The sequence below is a fragment of the Notolepis coatsorum genome (assembly GCF_963971535.1).
Source record: "Notolepis coatsorum genome assembly, chromosome: 14".
NCBI classification, from domain to species: Eukaryota; Metazoa; Chordata; class Actinopteri; order Aulopiformes; family Paralepididae; genus Notolepis; species Notolepis coatsorum.
The window spans coordinates 28,707,676-28,728,440 of NC_140178.1; the positions used below are offsets into that span (position 1 = coordinate 28,707,676).

Below are 20,765 nucleotides of genomic sequence, written 5' to 3' on the forward strand. Positions count from 1 at the left end.
GCAGCTAGTTAGTCAGAAAACCAAAGCAAAGTCAATGGGGACAAACCCCTGTCTGTATATAAGCTGACTGAAGCTCATTGCAATCTACTCCACAGTGCACACAAAGACAGGACTGGGAAAGGACTCTACCGATAAACATCATCATTGGTAAGTAATCAGAAGTATGCCTTTTAGGATATAGTTATTTATGTAGGACATTATGGTCAACGTGGGGTCCGGGGATCACCGTATAGAAATGGGGAATAGTGAGTTTTATTTCACAATTTATTTCAGTAAAAGTTTAGTCTAATGAGAGATTATACTGTATGTGTGACCCTTGTGATCATAGGTTTCACTCTCTCCAATGATACCTCCTCGACTATGGAATTCTGGACTTAATCAGTAACAACCAAAGGCTTCTCTTTTTTTTATCTACTTTTTCTCCCCATTTCTATTTTTCTCCTATCCCAATTTTGTATTATCCAATTCTACCCTCCCCTGTCTCAAACGTTGTTAGACCATGCCTCCCACTGGTCGGCTGCAATGTGGACGAAGCCTTGCATCACGTGTCCCCTCCGGTACACGAGGAGGCAGCCGTCGCATCTTTTCACCTGCACAGCGCGATCTCTCAGTGGCGAGGAGTAACGCGTGGGAGGCTCACGGCCTCACGCTGCCCCCGATACTTCCTGATTCTGCTGTACAGGCACACCAACCGACCTGTAGGAGTCGCCGTCCACAACGTCCGATCCCCACCCACCGGCTTTCCCACCCCCTAATACTGCCAATTGTATTAGTATGAACGACCAGCCAAGCCGGAAGCAACGCAGAGAGCTGGGCTCGAACCCAGCATCTCCTGCGTTAGTGGCGAGCGCCTTGCCCACTGCGCCACTTAGCCGCCCTTACCAAAGGCTTCTCTTGAAGTTCCCTCAGACATAATGGTATCAAATGGGGGCATAATGTGTATCAGTTCGGAAGAAGTCCTTAACCGATCGCCGTCGGTTGTGTGATAGTAAAGGGTTAACCTTCTGTCGCGTGGCAGTGAAAGGGTTAACCGGCTATTTAGGGACCTAGTGTTTCATTAGTAAAGCTTTGAACTTGTTTCGAATTTTGGAGCTGTTGATACACTTTTTTTTGGAGGGGTGTGTGTGTACAGTAAATGCTAAAAGAGTTCTAGTTTCACTGGAATTATGTTGCTAGGGAAGTTTGGTTTCAACCCATGTTTATTTCCTGTCAGTCATTGGTATTCATTAGCCAACATGGCAAAAGAAAGTAATCGTGTAATGTGTAAGTAAATGTTTAAATTGCATTTTATATTATATTTATGTATCCCTTCCCACTTTATCCAATCAGGAGAGAGAACCCTAGATTTTTTTTTTTTTTTTTTTTTTACTTATTTCAAGAAATCTTGCCAAGCCAAATTTACTTACTGCACTGCTTACATTTATTTCTTATTTTTGTCCTCTCTCCTGATTGGAACTGGATACCGAAGAAATATTGTATGTTTACTGCAGCGTGGTGGAGGGACTGGGAGACCCATTATGTTACTGACCAACTGACTGAACACTCTTATCAGTGATGATGCCTGTCTGTCAGAATGTAGAGCTACATGTGTGTAGACCACTGACCACTATCAGAGCTGCAGCCTGCGATAGAAAGTAAAAGAGGAAACTGGATCAGTTTGAAAGGGGGCGGGGTCTCGTGAGCTGCATCGTCAGCGTGCAGTAGAGCGAGGTTTACCAGCGTGTGTTCAGAATGATGCGAGATGATAAGCGCGGGTGCAGCGTCGGCACTTCTCCAGCGGTCCACCTGAAGTTCTCACAGTGACTCACGGCCGACCTGTTTCAAATATGATGCTGCAGTGCTGCTGACCGTGTCGAGGAAAGGGCCTGCCCTGGAATAGACTTGCCAGGAATTAGACATTTGTTTGGAAATTACAAGGTACGTTGTATAAAGTTGTATTGCCTAATACCGTTTAAACGTTAAGCCCGATGCAGTTTTATTCCATTTCAGAAAACGTCCACGACATTTTCTTTCCCTCTCTCTCACACGCGCGCGCACACACACACGCACACACACACTTGCAGGCACGCACCATCTCACGCACGCGCGCACACACACACGCGCGCGCACACACACACACACACACACACTTTCTGATCCCCTCTCTACCTTTCTTGTCACTTATATGAGCACACACTTCTGTGCCCAGTTGATATCAAGATTAGCCTACTACAAGTATTCAAGTCAAGAAAGATGTTAACATATCTGTAATACCAGTAGCCAGTTAGTTACATATATGTACTTCATGATACAAACGATGGATAATGTTGGAATCAGTCTCTGGCTAATATCCCTATGAGTTATGTAATTCAGAAATACTTTTGTCAGTCTGGTTTGTTCCTCATTGCTGCCAGTTTCAAGTTAAACTTTTCCAAAGTAGGAAGTGGTAAAAGGCTATTGCTGGAGATAGTGAGGATTCACAGCGGCAGTAATGTTCTTCATGAATCAATGAGTGGCTGTTAAAACAAACATCTGTATGGGTACAATGTTCAAAGCATATAGTGAAACATATGATCAGGTTCACTTGATGAGTTACAAAAAATCTGTTTTAATCATATTGGCTAGTATATTGGAACATTTACATTTAGTCATTTAGCTGATGCTTTTATCCAAAGCGACTTACAAGTTCTGTACAACAAGTCAGCAGGAAGGGCACAACTTTGGCATTAGGGTAAGTAACATTTTTCGTCAAACAGTGTCAAACTTGCGTGCTACAGACTTGAGTGCATACCAGTCGTTGATTTGGGATGTTGCTGGAGGAGACTCCATCAAAATTATTAGTTATATAAAATTCAGATATAGCCCTACAGGCTTTGGGATGTACATAATAGGCCTATAGGTGGCCCCATTGGGAATACCCCTAACCCTTAGTGTCTCTCAACCCATGGAATTTGGAATTTGACAATAACTCACAATCACAAATGGCACTAAATCACAAACCTATCACCGATTCTCATTTTTCTCTTCAGATCAGGTGATCAAAGTGTAGCATTGTTTCTCTCTGTGTGTACCACATTAACTAAGCCCAAAACAAATCTTCATTCTATACATTTTCTTTTCATTCGGTTGAATTTGGAATGATTGGAACACCAAGTAGTCAACAGTGTAGCCTCATTACAAATGTATTTTCTTGGCACATGGCTTCAGCAGGAAATCAGGGCCAGTCACTTGTGGTACCTGACGGATGCCCTTAGTGATTTTCCATTGGCTGTTATCTTCCATTTTATTTACACGTGGTAATTCTCTTCTATGTCTCTTGGGATAACTGGACACCATAGTGAGCTACCAACTACCAACCAAAACCCTTCCCTAGACCTTTGGAGTTGTTGATAAACCTTTTTTTGTATTTGTATTTTTTTTCATTAGGCCATTTGGAATGTTTGGAACACCAAGTAAGTAAGTAACAGTGTAGTCTCATTACAAATGTATTTTCTTGGCACATCGCTTCAGCAGGAAATCAGGGCCAGTCACTTGTACCCCAGCGGATGCCCTCCTATATTTTAGTAAATTCCCTACTTTTGAACGTGTCTATATAGACGGTTTCAAAGTGACAACAAGAACATTGTAAAAAGACCAAGGTTTATTTCCTGTTGCAATGTTTGCTAACGCAATAACGGACAGGAAATACACTTGGGTCTAAACTGTTCCCATAGCAACAACAGAATTCCAGTGGAACCGTTTATACATATGTCCTTATTTTTAACATTTTAGCTTCTGTAAAGGACGAGGAAAAAGTTAACATGCTTCTCTTATCTCTGCTGGTTCACCTGTCAAATAACTTCTACCTAACTACTCTGTTGACTTATGATCTAGTTCATGCTGTATAAAGATATTTTTTAAATGTTGCACAGCATCTGGGGAATTAATCTATTGCCACCATAAAAAAAGGGAACTTCTTGATCGAAAACAGAAAATCCCTTGCGTCATACCAACGTATACCGCCCTCTCTCTCTCACATTCAATTGTACTGTGTGATCCTCATGCCAAGACAGTTCATGGCATGTAAACACATCCCAGGTTTATTTTATTTATAGAGTTATAAGGGCTGTGTCCCCTCTCAGTCATTTAGTTGACTGATTGGTTGATGTGGTCTTAATCAATTGACGTTGGAGTGCCAATGCTTCGCAAAACTAAATACCACACCAACCGGCCTGATGGTGGTGCTATAATCAAAGCCATGACACATACACCTTTGACACGGACCTTTGTACCTCTACAGCTATCCTTGGTTCACAACTTTGCCAATAGGACCAGTGGGACCACCCATGTCTGTCATGTAGATTTTTCACCATTTTATTAGTATTCTTAAGCTTTTCACCCAGTCCTCACGAAACTCGTTTTGTGGTGTCGGAGACCGACGTTTTTAAAATGTGTACTTCAGAAAGCTGCTAGCTCAAACCATATAACCGGCCACACACACCCTATTGAGTTTTGCATCATAAACAAGAGGTGACATGTTACTTCTTGTGAACACTTTGTCTGATTTGCACCTGATACCTGAAACATGTGTTTGCTCTATGATCTTTATGTATTTATTTGTCAAAGGGACAATGCAAAAGTAAACATAGCAAGTTACAATAACAAGATAAAGATGGATTGCATGTAGGATTTCTAGCCAAGGCTAATTTGCAACCCCTGCCCCGGGTTAGGCTTTTCTACTTAAAAGTGGTCATTCATTACATATCATCATTACCAAAAGTACAGTAGTTAAAATGAGCACATAATTAATAGTGACATTCTTTACATGATCATCCAATTCTGAATGAATGAATGAATGAATGAAAACTTTATTTAACAGATTGCAGAATGGGTACAATACAGTACGGCTCAATACATACAATTGTTAAGGGGATGCAGACCTGAGAAAGACGTTTGTCTTGTTTCCATCAGGGTCCCCCATTTTCAATTCATATAGACATTTATGACATACACAACATACATGACATTTATGGCATAGGGACATATATGAAATTATGAAATTACGATAATTACATTGCATTACAGTCGTTTTTACATGTGTTGCGTATGTGTGCATGTGTGTGTGTTCCCTGATTCATGGCAATATATAATGTGTGTACATATTACATATCATGTCCATGTGTATGTATGAGTGCATGGTCAGTGGTCAGTGATCGCAGGTTTGGTTTTGTTTCAGCCAGACAGTGTTTCACCTTTTCATTGAATGTTTTCAGATTAGTCTGTGTTTTAATTTCAGTTGCTAGGGCATTCCAATGATATGATAGGGAGGAGATGTGCTACGTCATATTCTGCCACATGGTGCCACTAATCACAAATATCACATGATGGTAGAGACATGCAATGTTCCAAATGCAATCTTGAATCTGGCCACCAGTGAAGTCATCAGGGACATTGAATCCCTGTGTTAATTACAGATCAGTTAAATAATAAGGTAGCGGTCCATATAAAGATATTGCTATTTTTTCATCATTTCATGGAGCACACGTGGATTCAATGACTCAGTGATTCACAAGGATTCAATGTCCCCGATCACTAGTACCCATATTCAAACAGTAGGCCTACTCTGAATAACTGTCAAACTAAATTGATGTGTGGAAAACCGTTGTGGAGTTTTTGGATGTGTGTGTGAGACTATGTGAAAATGCTAAATGAATCAGCATTGTTTTTCAGTGAAGTGCCCCTTTTAAGTCCAATTGAGACTTTGTCACTGCATAATTATTCCGGTAGCCATTTCATATTGTTTGCAGCTCATCAAGAACTACAAGCTTGTATTTTCATACTGAAGGAGTTCTTTATAGTTAATATTTCGGGCATCACAATAATATGAACAAATACGCTCTAATTTTTAATGTGATGATCTCTCTCTTTGGATATCGCAGATGTTGACTAGTTCTATCTATCCTAAGTAATTCAACAAGTGTAGTGAAGTTTGTAAATCTTTATGGCGCCAGGGAGTCATTACAGTCCCTTGCACGCTTTATGATGGTACACTGACTAATATACTGATGTGGAATAATTTGAACAGATTATTCATGGAGGTGGACAACAGAGTCTCTGATTAAGGATAGAGTTCACTGACCGAATGACATTTTGCAACATGGAGAGACCTAGATTTCTATAGAATGGCAAGCTAACAAAGTATTTATACATGATCGTAGATAAAATAAGTAGATAATAATTATTGACGTACATAATACGAGTTATATATATATATATATATATATATATATATATATATATATATATATATATATATATATATATATATATATATATAATGTACAGAGAGATATGGTAAATGACCTAGATAGATATGATTGGGAATGAAGTAGAGATATGAGTGAAGGCTAATTGATTGATTGATTGAAAACTTTATTAACAGATTGCAGAATGGGTATAGTACAGTACAGCTCAATACATACAATTGTTAAGGGGATGCAGACCAGAGAAAGACTTTCATCTCGTTTACATCAGGGTCCCCCATTTTCAATTCATCATAACATATATGACATACATGACATACAGATAGACAGTACTTACATTTTATGACATACCAGATTTGCAAATACAGTACTGTTTGTGATACGAAAAGAGTCCAGAAAAGAGTGTATATACATTTGATGTAGAAACTGTACATTGGAGGAGGTTGGGTAGGTGGGGTGGGGTTGGGGGGACTGTACATTGGAGGTGGTTGGGTTTTACTTAAGTAAAAGTAAAGAAGTATTTATTTTGCCATTGAATGTACTTAAGTATCTAAAGTAAAAGTATGCATTCTACATGATGTTTGTGTATTCCAGTGCTTGGGAGCTCCATTGACCTCTAAATGATATGTGGTCCAGTTATGCTGCTCTGATTATGTCCTATTGAAGTTGACAGGCTTCAAATGTGAATAATCTTCATAAATCTTTGCCACGTTTTCTATGCAAAATATTTTTTCTTCAAAGTAACTAGTAGGCCTAACTGATTGGTTCAGATAAATGTGGAGTAAAAAGTACAATATTTCCTTTGAATTGTAGTGGAGTAAAAGTATAAAGTTCTCTAAAATAAAAATACTCACGTAAAGTACAAGTAGCTTGAAATTGTACTTACCGGTAAGTACAGTACTTGAGTAAAAATACTTACTACTACTTTGCACCACTGGTATATGATTGTGCATGTGTGTGTGATGGAAAGAGAGGGGTTGGGGGGGGGGGGGGGGGTAGTGTGTGAATGACGTAGATAGATATGAATGAAGGCTACAGTATGTGTGTCTGTTTGTGTGTGTGTTAGAGAGAGAGAGAGAGAGCGAGAGAAGCATGTTGGTAAATTTCATATACTGTGTGGAGTTTAATTGCAACATTCAAACCATTCAAATGCGCAGCACATCTGTGCAAACTTTGAGTAAACTTCATTCAACTGAAAAGGTCTTCTTCCGGCCTGTGCAACTTTGTCCAACACCGTCAGTGGAATGTATACAATGATGTCACAACCCTTCCTTGACCCTCTCCGTGCTCGTCCATTCAGTCTAGTCAAAGGGATCTCTTGTTGTTATCATGTGTTTTCTTAGTAAACTAATATGTGACCTATTACTGGAGGTCATGTTGACATTGAAAAGAGTGGATGTTTGCTTGTATGGACAAATGAACACTTCCTGCTTTTGGTCGAGATACAGTTGAAAAACAGACCTGGAGCTGAATGAAAGGACCTTGTGTCTGATATGAGGTCAACTTTGTGCTTGTAATTTAATTGGATTTCCTTTATTTGTGCATCATTCCGGCTGATCCCCTGATCAGTCATCGGTGAATTGCAATGTTATCTTATCGCTTCCCCCGCGTTCATATCTCCCTTGAATAAGAATGGCTCTGAGCGAGAAACTAGAAGGGCCCTCAGGGAGATGCCCACACACACACACGGCAAAACCTGCAAACGCTGCTGTCAGTTATGTACAACTACTATGAAAATATCTTATTAGCAGCGGTGGCCTGAAGTGGGTTTGTGACCAGAAGGTGGCCGGTTCGATCCCCCCGACCGGCAGGGAAGATCCTGGCGGGGAAGTGAATGCATAACTCTCTTCCGTCCCTCGATACAAACCCCTGCCCTTGAGCAAGGCACTTGCAAGGCAAAGTGTCAGACTGTGGTTGTACTGGGCAGCTCCCAGGTGTGAATGGAACTCTGTGAATGTGAAGCAGGGCACCGCTGAAAAAGAGCATCCGTGCTCAGAGAACCTACCCCCTGGGTAAATAAATAAATACATAATAATAATAATTGTTTTCATCATTGTCGGAAGCCAAAATCGTAATTGAAAATAAAATGTGATTATTTGCCCAGTCCTAGTCTCATCCCTAAAAGATCACATATGCTGTTATTAGCTCTCTAGTCTGCTGCAATGTGGTTTGCAACTGATTGAGGGTGAGTGTGTGAAATCGTGGGACAGCCTCTCCTACTGAACAGCACTTCATCACTATGGTGAGAAGGGTTCATTGATGAATCTGAAACATCAAAGATAATTGAATCATAAGGTTCAACTTCAGATGCTATTAAGAAATGTAATTCTAGGGTTTCATGTGTTTGACTTGCTCTCTTGATTGGGAAATGTGCCCCTAATGATGTGTTGCCTTCCAGGTTTGTATTTCATTTCAGATGACTTATTACCTGTTAACAACAATTGTCATTAGTCATGTAATTGATTGAATTACTCCCAACACAGTTGTAACTGAGGGGTACAATTCCCTGACTGTATTGTTAGATATGATATTTAATACCACTACCTCTTGTACTTTAACTTCTGGCCATCCAGTACATGATATAAGTATGATGAACACTTTCCCACCTGATGAAACGAATCCACACAAATGTACCAAATCGAAGGTTTAATATAGCAAAAGGTATATACAATGTTCACTTAATTACATTTATGATTTGAAATATGAAATATGCACTTTTATGGCAAATGAGTATTCGTAGGTAAATCAACATTGAATGTCCAATCTCTGGTTACGCAGGGAGTAAGTATACAACCTGGAATATTTAGGAAACGATAGCGATGGTACTTAAATGATTATAGCTGGATACACTAAGGGGGGGGGGGGGGGGTCCCGCTGGTTGTAAGACAGTAGGAGGGGGGGGGTTAGAGAATACAGCTGGACCCTCTGTGGACGGTAGCTGCCGGTCCACAACGGAGAGACGTGAGGCGACCTCACTGGTGTAGAGCGCCGTCTCACCTGGAGTCCTCTCCGGGGGGTAGTTCCAACACTCCGCAGTGTTGGCCTTTATCCATGGAATAATCAAAGCACCCAAAGCATAATCCAAGCCGTGGAAGGCTCGCCGTCGTCCGGGTAGAGTAATCCAATATACAGGTCCGGTCGCCCTGGCCCGGAGCTCCTCGGATGCAAGCACCACTAGGGGTCTGCCCAGCCTGGTTAAGCGTCCAGATAACGTCAGGAACGATGGGGGTACTGATAACTTTAGAACTCTAACCGAACGATGCACCATACATAAATAGACTATTATTAGCTTAATAGAATACGTCCAACTCGACGGTATAGTGCCAAACTATGACTATTCAACTATTAATCTACACAATATCTCAATGCCTATTCTGGGGCCAAGTAGGCCTTACTACACCACACGTGCGTCGTGGGGAGGCTTTGCGTCTGTCACTCTGTTGGAGGGTAAAGAACTGGACTAAAAGAAAGTTCTACTTTACTTGCGCCATATATATATGCGCTATGAACAAATAGTACCATTCGTATTTCGCCCGACATATTCCTGCGCGGAACCGGGGCTTGCCACGACATGTTGGGCGGCACGATTGAACTTGGACCTAGGGGTATGGCAACCTGGCGCCAGGTTCTCGTCCAATGGTAGAATGAAACTATTATGGGCTGTTTAGTAGACTAAAGGGATATTCAGTGCATATTGTACAAGGAATATACAGGGGATATCAAACGATATACAAATACAATTAAATATATATATATAAATAAATATATATATTCGGTTTAATCTGATCCTTCACAACAGCCGCCCCCTAATTAGTCCCACCTAATTAGCTAAGCAGAGACAGATTAACCGCACTGTCTACCACTCAAGGTCCGCTGTAAGGGTCAGTCAACTCACAAAGTCATGGGGTCATGGTCATCATCGATAGTATCTGGGAGTCGGGGCAGTTCTATGAGCCTCGCCACGGGACGTGTGTAAGTGCGCCCTTGGACGAGTACTTCAGCTGCTCGGCACCGGTGATCACTTTGCTTACGCGGCCAGCCGGCCACATAGCTCTGGGTAGTGACTGGTCAATAATCATGACGACTGTTCCTTCTGTCAAATTGTCTCTCTCTTTTACCCACTTCTGGCGGGTCTGTAGAGACGGTAGGTAGTGAAGTAGGAAGCTGCTCCAAAACTTGTCAGCTAGTACTTGGCTGTACCTCCACATTCTTCGGCCGTTCGCTTCTTCAGGCCTGTACATTGTCTGGGGTAGCGCGGGGTCCAGCCGCCCCATTAGGAGTGTGTTGGGGGTGACTGGGTCGACATCTGCTACATCACTGGAGACGTATTTCTTTATGATCAGCTCTGTGACCTTGTGTCGGCTGTTCAAGACGATCGGGTACTTAATGTCATCTGGTAGATCGGGGGCTCTCCGCAGGCGACCACCCACTCTGATGAGATTATGGGCGTCACTCTCTGGTGCCAGGTGAATCAGTCTGCTGTCTGATGGGACGGGGTTTCCTCCCTGTAGACAGTCTAGCTCATCGGGGAACGAGTCTCTCTGGGCTCGTTGTAGTAGAAGAAGTTCTGCTTCTTCGTAGTCAGCTGCTGACATGTCACTGGGGGACTGAATCTCTGGGTGGTGCCGCAGGAATGTTCTTTGCTGCGCACTCTCTAGGGTAATGCAGTCATCTATGTTGGGGTCTGTGGAGGCGACTGTGCTCAGTCCACAGAACATAGGTTTCTTGTTCTCAGCCTCCTCGTTACTTGCTTCCCGCGGGGTGGGCGTAGGCCAATCTCCTTCCGGGAGCTTGAGGAATGTTGCAACGGGTTAGGTCATCCAGAGACATTCCCCGGGTGATGACGTCAGCTGGGTTGTGTTTGGTGTCCACATACCGCCAGCTCGCTTCTTCTGTTAACTCTTGAATCTCGGTGACTCTGACTCCCACGAAGACTTTGTATCTGCATGAATCAGACTTGATCCATGTGAGTACTGTCGTGGAATCTGACCACAAGATTGTTCTGTGCACCGGAATGGTGAGTTCACGTTGGATTAACGTGGCTAGATGCGCTCCTGCGAGGGCTGCGCAGAGCTCTAGACGTGGGATAGATTGTTGCTTACGTGGGGCTATTCTTGAGCGGGCCAGGATGAAAGCAGTGTGTATCTTTCCTCCCTTCTCTTGGGCACGCAGGTAGGCCACCGATCCGTAGGCTACTTCGGAGGCGTCGCTGAAGACGTGTAGATCAATCTCGCATGTCTCTGGCCTCACTGTGGATGGGAAGTAGCTGCGGCGTATATTGACGCCTGGGAGTGAGCGGATTTCCGTCTCCCACTCTCTCCATGCTGAGGCAAGGTGCGCGGGCATTGGGCCGTCCCAGCCCTGGTCCTTGTCCCATAGTGCTCGTACAATCATCTTTGCCCTGGTGGTGTAAGGTAGAATACATCCCAACGGGTCATATTGTCTGGCGAGTGTTCTGTACACACTCCGTCTGGTGGTCGGTATCGCCGTCGACCTTCCCTGCTCTGGAGCCAAGGGTTCGTGTCTATAGTGGAGCGAGTCTGTTTTGAAGCGCCAGACTAGTCCTAGTGTCATTTCTTGGGCTTCTCCTGGGATTGTCGCCATCCAGGTCTCGCTGCTGGCAGCCTTGTCCGCGGAGGAGAGGCTGCGCAATACGTGCGGGTCACTGCTGGCCCACTGCCTGAGATCAAAGCCGCCTTTGATCAGGGAGGCGCGTAACTTGATTAGGAGAGCCTCGGCTTCTTCTTGAGTCGAAACGCTTTGTAAACAGTTGTCCACGTAGAAACTGTTCTTCACACTGTGTTGGACCTCTTCATCTGCTGCTGGGTCCTCTGTGACGTGTTTCTGTAGTGCAAATGTAGCACAGCACGGGCTGCATGTGGTTCCGAAGGGGAGTACTTCCCACTGGTAGATGGCTGGGTTCTCATCTCCGATCCTCTCTCTCCATAGGAACCGCAGCAGAGGCTTGTCCTCCTCTACTAGTCTCACCTGCAAGAACATCCCTTTGATATCCCCGCTGATAGCCACCTTGTCCTGGCGGAAGCGCAGTAACACGCCTAGTAGGGAGGGGCCGAGTGTGGGGCCGGGCAAGAGCTCTTTATTCAGATTTTGGGATCCGATCTGGTAGCTGCAGTTAAACACAATGCGATCCTTGCCGTTGTGATGGACCTTGTGATGCGGCACGTACCATGATTCGGTCGTCTGATCGGCCTCTTTAATGTCAATCTTTGTTACGTGTCCCGCTGTGATTAGCTTCTCAATCTCAGCGCGGTACACACTCTCTTGAGCGGGGTCTTTGGCTAGGCGCCGCTCCGTGTTCAATAGATAGCGCTCCGTGGCGTCTTTCTTTGCGTGAAAGGTGGGCATTCCCTCTCGCCTCAGGAGTGGAGTTGCGTATCTCATCACTCCGCCGACTGTGACTCTCTTTGTCCCCTGCTCGAGTAGGTTGATGGCGTAAATGTCTTCTTTAGAGCGAATATCTTTCTTTTCGTTCTTAAAGGGCATTGTCTCTAGGGTCCATAGCCTCTCGACATGCTGCAGGAGAGTGGTGTCTTCTTCTGTCGTTCTGGAGTGGAGGCAGCTAGTGGCTGCTGTTCGGTTGAGAGATTTAGCGAGGGGGCCTTGTAGGGTCCACCCTAGGCGGGTCTCGACTGCTGCAGGACAGCCTCGGGGGCCTGTATGGACCCGGTCAATCGGGACTATGAGTTCTGCATGGTCGGAGCCTATCAGCAGGGTCGGGGTAGCGCCGTCTATGAGCGGGATAGGTAATTGGCGCAGGTGCACATATTTATCCATCAACTTGGTGACAGGGTAGGTGTACTGCGATAGTCCTATTTCTTGGCTGGTGAAAGCATTTGTAATCTTGTACCGTCGCTCTGGCTGCCCGTTTGCTGCGATGGTGAAGGAGACATTCTTGCCCTTTATCGTCTTTAAATCTCTTCTTATTGTCCGAATCGCCATTTCGTTCTTGCTCCCCCGCAGTCCCAACTGGGCCGCAGCGGACGCGAGCAGAAGGGTCTTCTCTGACCCGTCATCAAGGACGGCGTAAGTGTCCATGACTTTATCTTGGTAGCTCAATGTCACACGGACTACCTTTAAGAGCACTTGGGCGCCGCTGCTGCTGGCGGGGTCAATGTACATGACACTTGCCTTGGTGCCGCTCCGTGGTGCAGGTGGAGGCTGTCTTCTGTTACTATCGTGTAGTATATCTAGATGGGCTCCATCGCACCGGCTGCACATTTTCTTTAGGCGGCATTCGGCTGCCATGTGGGGCCGCGCACATCGATAACAGCGCCGGTTGGACTTTATCCATTGACTCACTTCTTCTGCATTCATCTTTGTGAATAGGTCACATTGTGACAGCCAGTGTTCTTTCTCACAGTAGGGACACGCTATCTTCCACTTCTCTTTTCTCGAGGGGGTGCTGTGACTCTTACTGCTCGGTACTGACTCTGATTGGTGCATGACAGTCACCGATCTTCTTCCATCATTTATTCTCCTGGGTCCCTCTCTGGAGCTTGGCGTGCTCCGCCCAAATGTATCTAGTCGTAAGCTGCTGACTTCTCTCGCCAGGAAGTCGGCTAGATCAAGGAGGGATGGCTCGGGGCCGTTGGGATCCCGGTAATCTCTCTGCCGCCTAAAGCGCTCCTGTCTTGCGGGTGGCAGCTTCTCCAAAATCCTCTCGACGTTAGAGTTGGCGTATAGCTCATGCATGCCCTTCTCCCGTTGCGCTCCCAGCATCCCTACCAGGGACTGCACTTTGATTGACAGGTCGTCTAGTGAGCGATTGTCTGTGGCTGGGGGTAGGCGATCAATATGCCTTATCTCTTGGATTACGTAATCCCATATACGTCCATATCTCTGGTCCAGCGCCGCTAGGGCCGCTGTGTATGGTGTCGAAGAGGTGGCATAGGCTAGCGCTATATTGTGCGCTTGCGGTACTTTCAGGTGCTTCAGTAATATTGCATACTTGTGGTGTTCATCAGCGACATCCACCATCATTGTCTCTAAGCACATCCGGAGCTCCGTGTACTGTGCTCGACTCTCATAGGCGAAGTCTGGGAATGACGGCGGGGCAATGTATGACGCCGTGGATGGCTGATACATCGGCGAGCGTTGGGGGAGAGACCTCCTGGGCGAGTCCCCTCTTGCGCCTCGCTGTGGGCTGGTACTGACAGGGTACCATGGCCCGCTGGTCCAGGTGCTATTCCTCGGGGCTGGTCGTGCGTCGTGCTTACCCGTGAATAGAGTCGGGGGTCTGTAGCGCAGCGCCGCGGGGGTATAGCCTGGACTGTATGGGACCTCCTGGTCCGGTGGAGTACTGTGCTGTCGTCGGGCTTGGTTCTCCTCCTCTCCCTCTTCTTCCTCTATCAGATCTTCCAGATCCTGTAATCGTTTATTTAGCTTCTCCGCAGTGTATGCCGCTCCTTCCTTGTAGCTGGGTCTCGCTTGGACCGGTCTGTGAAGGGGGTCTGCGGGGGGTATAGGCTCGGTCTGTTGGTCAAGTTCAGGGTCGCTTGCTCGTTGAGGAGACGCTGCCCTTGACTGTTGTCTCGACGAGTTCCTTGAACCCCTGGCGGAGGGGGAGGGTGTTGCCTTGCGGATCAGCTGCTCCATTAGCTGCGCTTGTAACTTGTCGCGCTCGACTTCGCGCTTGGTGAGATCTGCTTCTCTTTGGGCACCGGCAGCGGCGCGCTGGGCGTCGGCCCGGTCTCTTGCCATATTCTCTTCTGTCTGGAGGCGTCTCATCTCCAGGCGTGTGCGCTGGTCTTCGCTCCGTTGTTGTGCTTGGAGTTGTTCGCGCTCGCTAAGCGCCTGTGCTTGGAGTCGATCGCGTTCGGTAGAGGCTGTCAGGCTGACGAGGAACGCCTGTTGTAGCATCCTCTCCGCTTCGCTGGGGGAAGGCGGTTGTGGAGGTGAGCCGCTCCTGCGTGAGCCGCTCCTGGGGGTACTCGTTGGGGAGTCCTGGAGCTCTATTTCCTCGGCGCTCTCCTCCTCTTCTTCCGTGCAGAGTTCTCTCTCTGTAGGGTTGTCTTCCTCCCGGGGCTGGTCGGGGACTACTTCTTGGGTAGTGGCGGGGGGTAAAGGCATGTCAGCTCCTTCCTGGTCCCCACCGTGAGCTTGGTCAGTTACATTAGGACCTACTAGGGCCTCTGTGGTCGGGGAAACCTGGTCGTTAAGGTCAGACATAATTTTACTTTCTACTTTTACCGCGTTTACCGTTTGTCGAAGGCTAGGTAGTTGACTGACAGTGTAAGCCTCTAAGTACTGAGGTGTCTGTCGTCTGCGCCGCGGGCGTTCTAGGTTAGGAGGATCGTTTCGTGGAGTGTTCATCATAGGCCATTTCAATATTAATAACACTATATTAATATTACACTAGTTACCCTCCGGCTCGAAGGACCAATTGTAACTGAGGGGTACAATTCCCTGACTGTATTGTTAGATATGATATTTAATACCACTACCTCTTGTACTTTAACTTCTGGCCATCCAGTACATGATATAAGTATGATGAACACTTTCCCACCTGATGAAACGAATCCACACAAATGTACCAAATCGAAGGTTTAATATAGCAAAAGGTATATACAACGTTCACTTAATTACATTTATGATTTGAAATATGAAATATGCACTTTTATGGCAAATGAGTATTCGTAGGTAAATCAACATTGAATGTCCAATCTCTGGTTACGCAGGGAGTAAGTATACAACCTGGAATATTTAGGAAACGATAGCGATGGTACTTAAATGATTATAGCTGGATACACTAAGGGGGGGGGGGGGGGTCCCGCTGGTTGTAAGACAGTAGGAGGGGGGGGGTTAGAGAAGCCGCTGGCGGTATCCCATCTGGCCGACGGTGTCTTGGGAGAATTCAAAGTCTTGAACACGGTGCCCACAGAACCTCGGTCCGCAGACGAATACAGCTGGACCCTCTGTGGACGGTAGCTGCCGGTCCACAACGGAGAGACGTGAGGCGACCTCACTGGTGTAGAGCGCCGTCTCACCTGGAGTCCTCTCCGGGGGGTAGTTCCAACACTCCGCAGTGTTGGCCTTTATCCATGGAATAATCAAAGCACCCAAAGCATAATCCAAGCCGTGGAAGGCTCGCCGTCGTCCGGGTAGAGTAATCCAATATACAGGTCCGGTCGCCCTGGCCCGGAGCTCCTCGGATGCAAGCACCACTAGGGGTCTGCCCAGCCTGGTTAAGCGTCCAGATAACGTCAGGAACGATGGGGGTACTGATAACTTTAGAACTCTAACCGAACGATGCACCATACATAAATAGACTATTATTAGCTTAATAGAATACGTCCAACTCGACGGTATAGTGCCAAACTATGACTATTCAACTATTAATCTACACGATATCTCAATGCCTATTCTGGGGCCAAGTAGGCCTTACTACACCACACGTGCGTCGTGGGGAGGCTTTGCGTCTGTCACTCTGTTGGAGGGTAAAGAACTGGACTAAAAGAAAGTTCTACTTTACTTGCGCCATATATATATGCGCTATGAACAAATAGTACCATTCGTATTTCGCCCGACATATTCCTGCGCGGAACCGGGGCTTGCCACGACATGTTGGGCGGCACGATTGAACTTGGACCTAGGGGTATGGCAACCTGGCGCCAGGTTCTCGTCCAATGGTAGAATGAAACTATTATGGGCTGTTTAGTAGACTAAAGGGATATTCAGTGCATATTGTACAAGGAATATACAGGGGATATCAAACGATATACAAATACAATTAAATATATATATATAAATAAATATATATATTCGGTTTAATCTGATCCTTCACAACACAGTAATGTAATGGGATATGCTAAGATTGTTGACAAACGAAAGAAACAATCATAATTTCTACTTCTCATCTCCATATCTTTTCTCCCATCCCCCAATTGTGTCGTTATGCCAATTCCCTCTTGGTCATTGCGTTACTCTACAGTCAGTGAGTCTACACGTCTCCTCCAATACACGTGGAGTGGCCAACAATGTACGCAGAGGTTCACGCTATCTCCCCCAAATCCCTTCCCTGCTGAACAGGCGCCCTGACCGACCAGTAGGAGTCACTGTTGTAATGACCAGGACTCATATAACACCCACCCACGAACACTGACAACTGTGTTCGTAGGGACAACTGACCAAGCCGGAGGTACCACTGCCACGACTTGAACCCTGGGCTCTGCGGTGGTAGCCAAGTGCTTAGACCTCGATGCCCCCGAGTCGATCTGTTTTTTTTTCTCCAAAAGTCAAGTTTGGAACGTCGATTTGGGGAGGAGGATGTTGTGTGGGGCGATGGGAGGGGCTTACACCTAAGCTTTAAAAGATTTAAACATTTGTCAATCATCCATATAAAAAAATATATATGTTGTTGTTATTATCATAATGTATATAATGGCATTCCTTGGGAAACATGTAATTGCATGACTTCACACATGGGTAAACATTAGCCTAGAGCCATATGAAATCCGTTTTATTATTTTCCAAATTCCATTTTATTTTTTCCCAAATTCCGTTTTTTCCGTTTTAATATTTCAGAATTCTGTATTTTGCTTTTTATGCTCATTTTACCATCAGAAATAGTGTCTAATAAGTGGGAATGAATAAATGTCTACAATTGAATATGATATAACAGTCCATTTAATGTTTTTAAGTGCTGCAACTCAGAAATACAGTTACATTTTACACAATACTTTTCAAATAATATTGTGACAAAATAAAAATACACATTTCAAGTGTAAACAATAGATACAGCTAGCTACTACTGACATTATCACAATGTCAGTAGCCTAGCTATATCTATTTTATTGTGATGAAATATAGTAATGCATAATTTAGGCACCTTTAGTTTAGTTTATTTCGTTTATAAAGGACAGTGTATAATGACAATCGTTTGCATTAAACAAATGGATTGCACCAGATTTAGCAAGAAGCTATCATTTCCATCTATAGTCCTATGTACTGTAAAACGTTTCATAGCTATTTAAGTTTATTTCGATTATAAAGGGCAGTGTATAATGACTCGTTTGCATTAAACAAATGGATGGGTGCACTAGATTTAGCAAGAAGCGATCATGTCCTAACGCTATTTAATCACAAATTGTGTCGCAAGTGTTTTTGTGGCTCCAGTCCACGGAACGTTGACAGAATTAGCAAAACACCTTATCGCCGGAGGCATAAAAGTCATTAGGATACTGCTCTGCTCTGAATTGGGGGCTTATTGGGGAATTTATTAGCTTCTTGACGATGTAAACACCAAAGCAGCGAGACGCTTGGGAGACTGCCTGTGTTGTGTGTAACCCGCTCTAGCGTCCGCCTCCCCGGTCGCGTGTGCACCAAGCGTTCCACCCAAAAACGGAATTTCAGTCCAGATTAGGCCAAATTCTGCAATATTCCACGTTTTGCAGTTGATTCCATTTTTATTGGTCAATTCCGCGATTCCGTCCGCGATTCCGTGAACGCGGATTTCATATGGCTCTACATTAGCCAATAATCTTCTTTGCCTAATGAAAGGTGGAAAAGCGTGTCGCTTGTCTCTCTCACACTCAATGTGTTAATGTTCCGCTTGACTACTTCTCATCGAGAAGTGTTTTAACACAGATTATACAACGGCATGCAAATATCTCGATTCTGATTGGCTGAAACAGTCAATTTACACGTATGTATCTGTCACAATTCCACGCTCTTGGTCCCAGGACCCGCCCACAACAACATACATCTGTGCTAATGAGGTGCCATCTGATGGACCCAGACTCTAAATATGAGCATACTGCACAGTCGTAGCTATTTATTGAGATGTAACAAACTCCACAACTTATCTCTCTCTCTTTCTCTTTCTCTTTCTCTTTCTCTTTCTCTTTCTCTTTCTCTTTCTCTTTCTCTTTCTCTTTCTCTTCTCTTCTCTCTCTCTCTCTCTCTCTCTCTCTCTCTCTCTCTCTCTCTCTCTCTCTCTCTCTCTCTCTCTCTCTCTCTCTCTCTCTCTCTCTCTCTTTTATTCTCATTGCATATGCTTGGGGTGGACCATCAGCTTCTCTTCTTCTACTAAACCTTTTCGCCGCATTGACCTGTCATCATGGAGGCCAGAGGAACGTACGATTTTACTGCAACATCAGATGCTGAGCTCAGCTTCAGAAGGGGTGACACTCTAAAGGTGAGTGTGTTCAATACAAAGGTTAAACAGGGGTGGAAAGTAACTTTTACACAAGTACTCTACACTCTTAACATTGTATATTGGAATTCACATTCATTTCACGACAAAATATATGCCGGAAATACACTGTACAATTTTTGAATTTACTGTAAATATGGTTCACAGAAAATGTATGTTGCAAATAGTTTATTCTGTAAATGTAGCATACAGTATAGTATGCAGATGTCATTACAATTAAATTAGCTGTTTTGGTTTGCAGTTAGATGCTTTATTTATCTTGTGCTGAATGTTGTGATACTAAATTAAGTAGGCCTAAACCATTTTATATCTTCATTGTGTACACAACTTCCTCATTACCTTTCACTATCACACTATAGAAGTTTTTTTTTTAATACTTTATTTCTCAGTTTACTAGACAAGAACAGACAAACAAAAAGGAGGAGACAGAACAAAAATAAACAGACATAACAAAACGAGAAGAAAAAAACTAAAAAGACTGCCAGACAGGAAAATAAAATAACAGTGTGACTTAACTCAAAGCATTAAAGTGTGTTGTATAGCCAGGTGTTACAAGGTGCAGGTCAAACATGATATACAGGGGTGAGTCTCTGCAGAATGCAGTTATTTGTCCTTCAGATAGTCAATGAATGGGCTCCATATGTCCAAAAACCTGTTGTGCTCTTTGGATCTGTAATAGCGGATCCTCTCCATCTGTATGATTGTGATAATTTCATTGAGCCATTTCTGGAAACACGGGGGTGTAGGTGATTTCCAATCGGTTAGAATAATTTTTTTTGCAGCTACCATGCCAAGCATTAGTGTCTGTTGTTCCTCCCTCGTGTACCTTAAGGCAGTCTCTGAACACCCAAAGAGTGCCAACTCTGGATCAGGGGGAATGTCCTTTCCATAGACCCTGGAAAACCACAGGAATATTTCACCCCAGAATTTTTGTAAATGAGGACAGAGCCAAAAGAGATGTGTTAAAGAGCCCTCTGCAACTTTACACCTGTCACATAATGGAGAAAGAGATGGATAAATTCTGTGTAGTTTGGTCTTTGAATAGTGGAGTCTATGGATGACTTTAAATTGAATCAATTTGTACCTAGCATTGATCGAGCAAGTTTGGATTCTAGTCAAACCTTCATTCCATATGTTCTCAGACACCTCTAGATTCAACTCAGTGGACCAGGCATCTCTCAGATGGTCAGTGGACACAGAGGTGGAAAACAGGGACATAAAGCGAGATATCAGGTGTCTGGAGTCTGGAGGGAGCTTCAGGAGATCATAGAATGGGCAATTCTCTGCATGGCATGGTTTCAAAATGTGGAATTTTTTCTTTGACATAGTGTCTGATTTGGAGATATCGAAAAAAGTGGGAGTTAGGGATG

The 20,765-nt window shown here is 44.6% G+C and overlaps 1 protein-coding gene across 2 annotated transcripts in view; it reads left to right on the top strand.

Moving 5' to 3' along the window:
• Positions 1-1,779: 1,779 nt before the first annotated feature.
• grap2a (GRB2 related adaptor protein 2a) overlaps positions 1,780-20,765 on the top strand; it is a 46,114-nt gene continuing 27,128 nt past the window's right edge. The window contains exons 1-3 of one of the 2 annotated variants that reach the window (XM_084328463.1): positions 1,787-1,917; positions 3,406-3,435; positions 19,255-19,377. In XM_084328463.1, the coding sequence (XP_084184589.1) occupies positions 19,300-19,377 (78 nt within the window). In that variant the 5' untranslated portion in view covers positions 1,787-1,917; positions 3,406-3,435; positions 19,255-19,299. Of the gene's footprint in view, positions 1,918-3,405; positions 3,436-19,254; positions 19,378-20,765 lie in introns of both variants that reach the window. The other variant, XM_084328462.1, reaches the window with a different exon arrangement.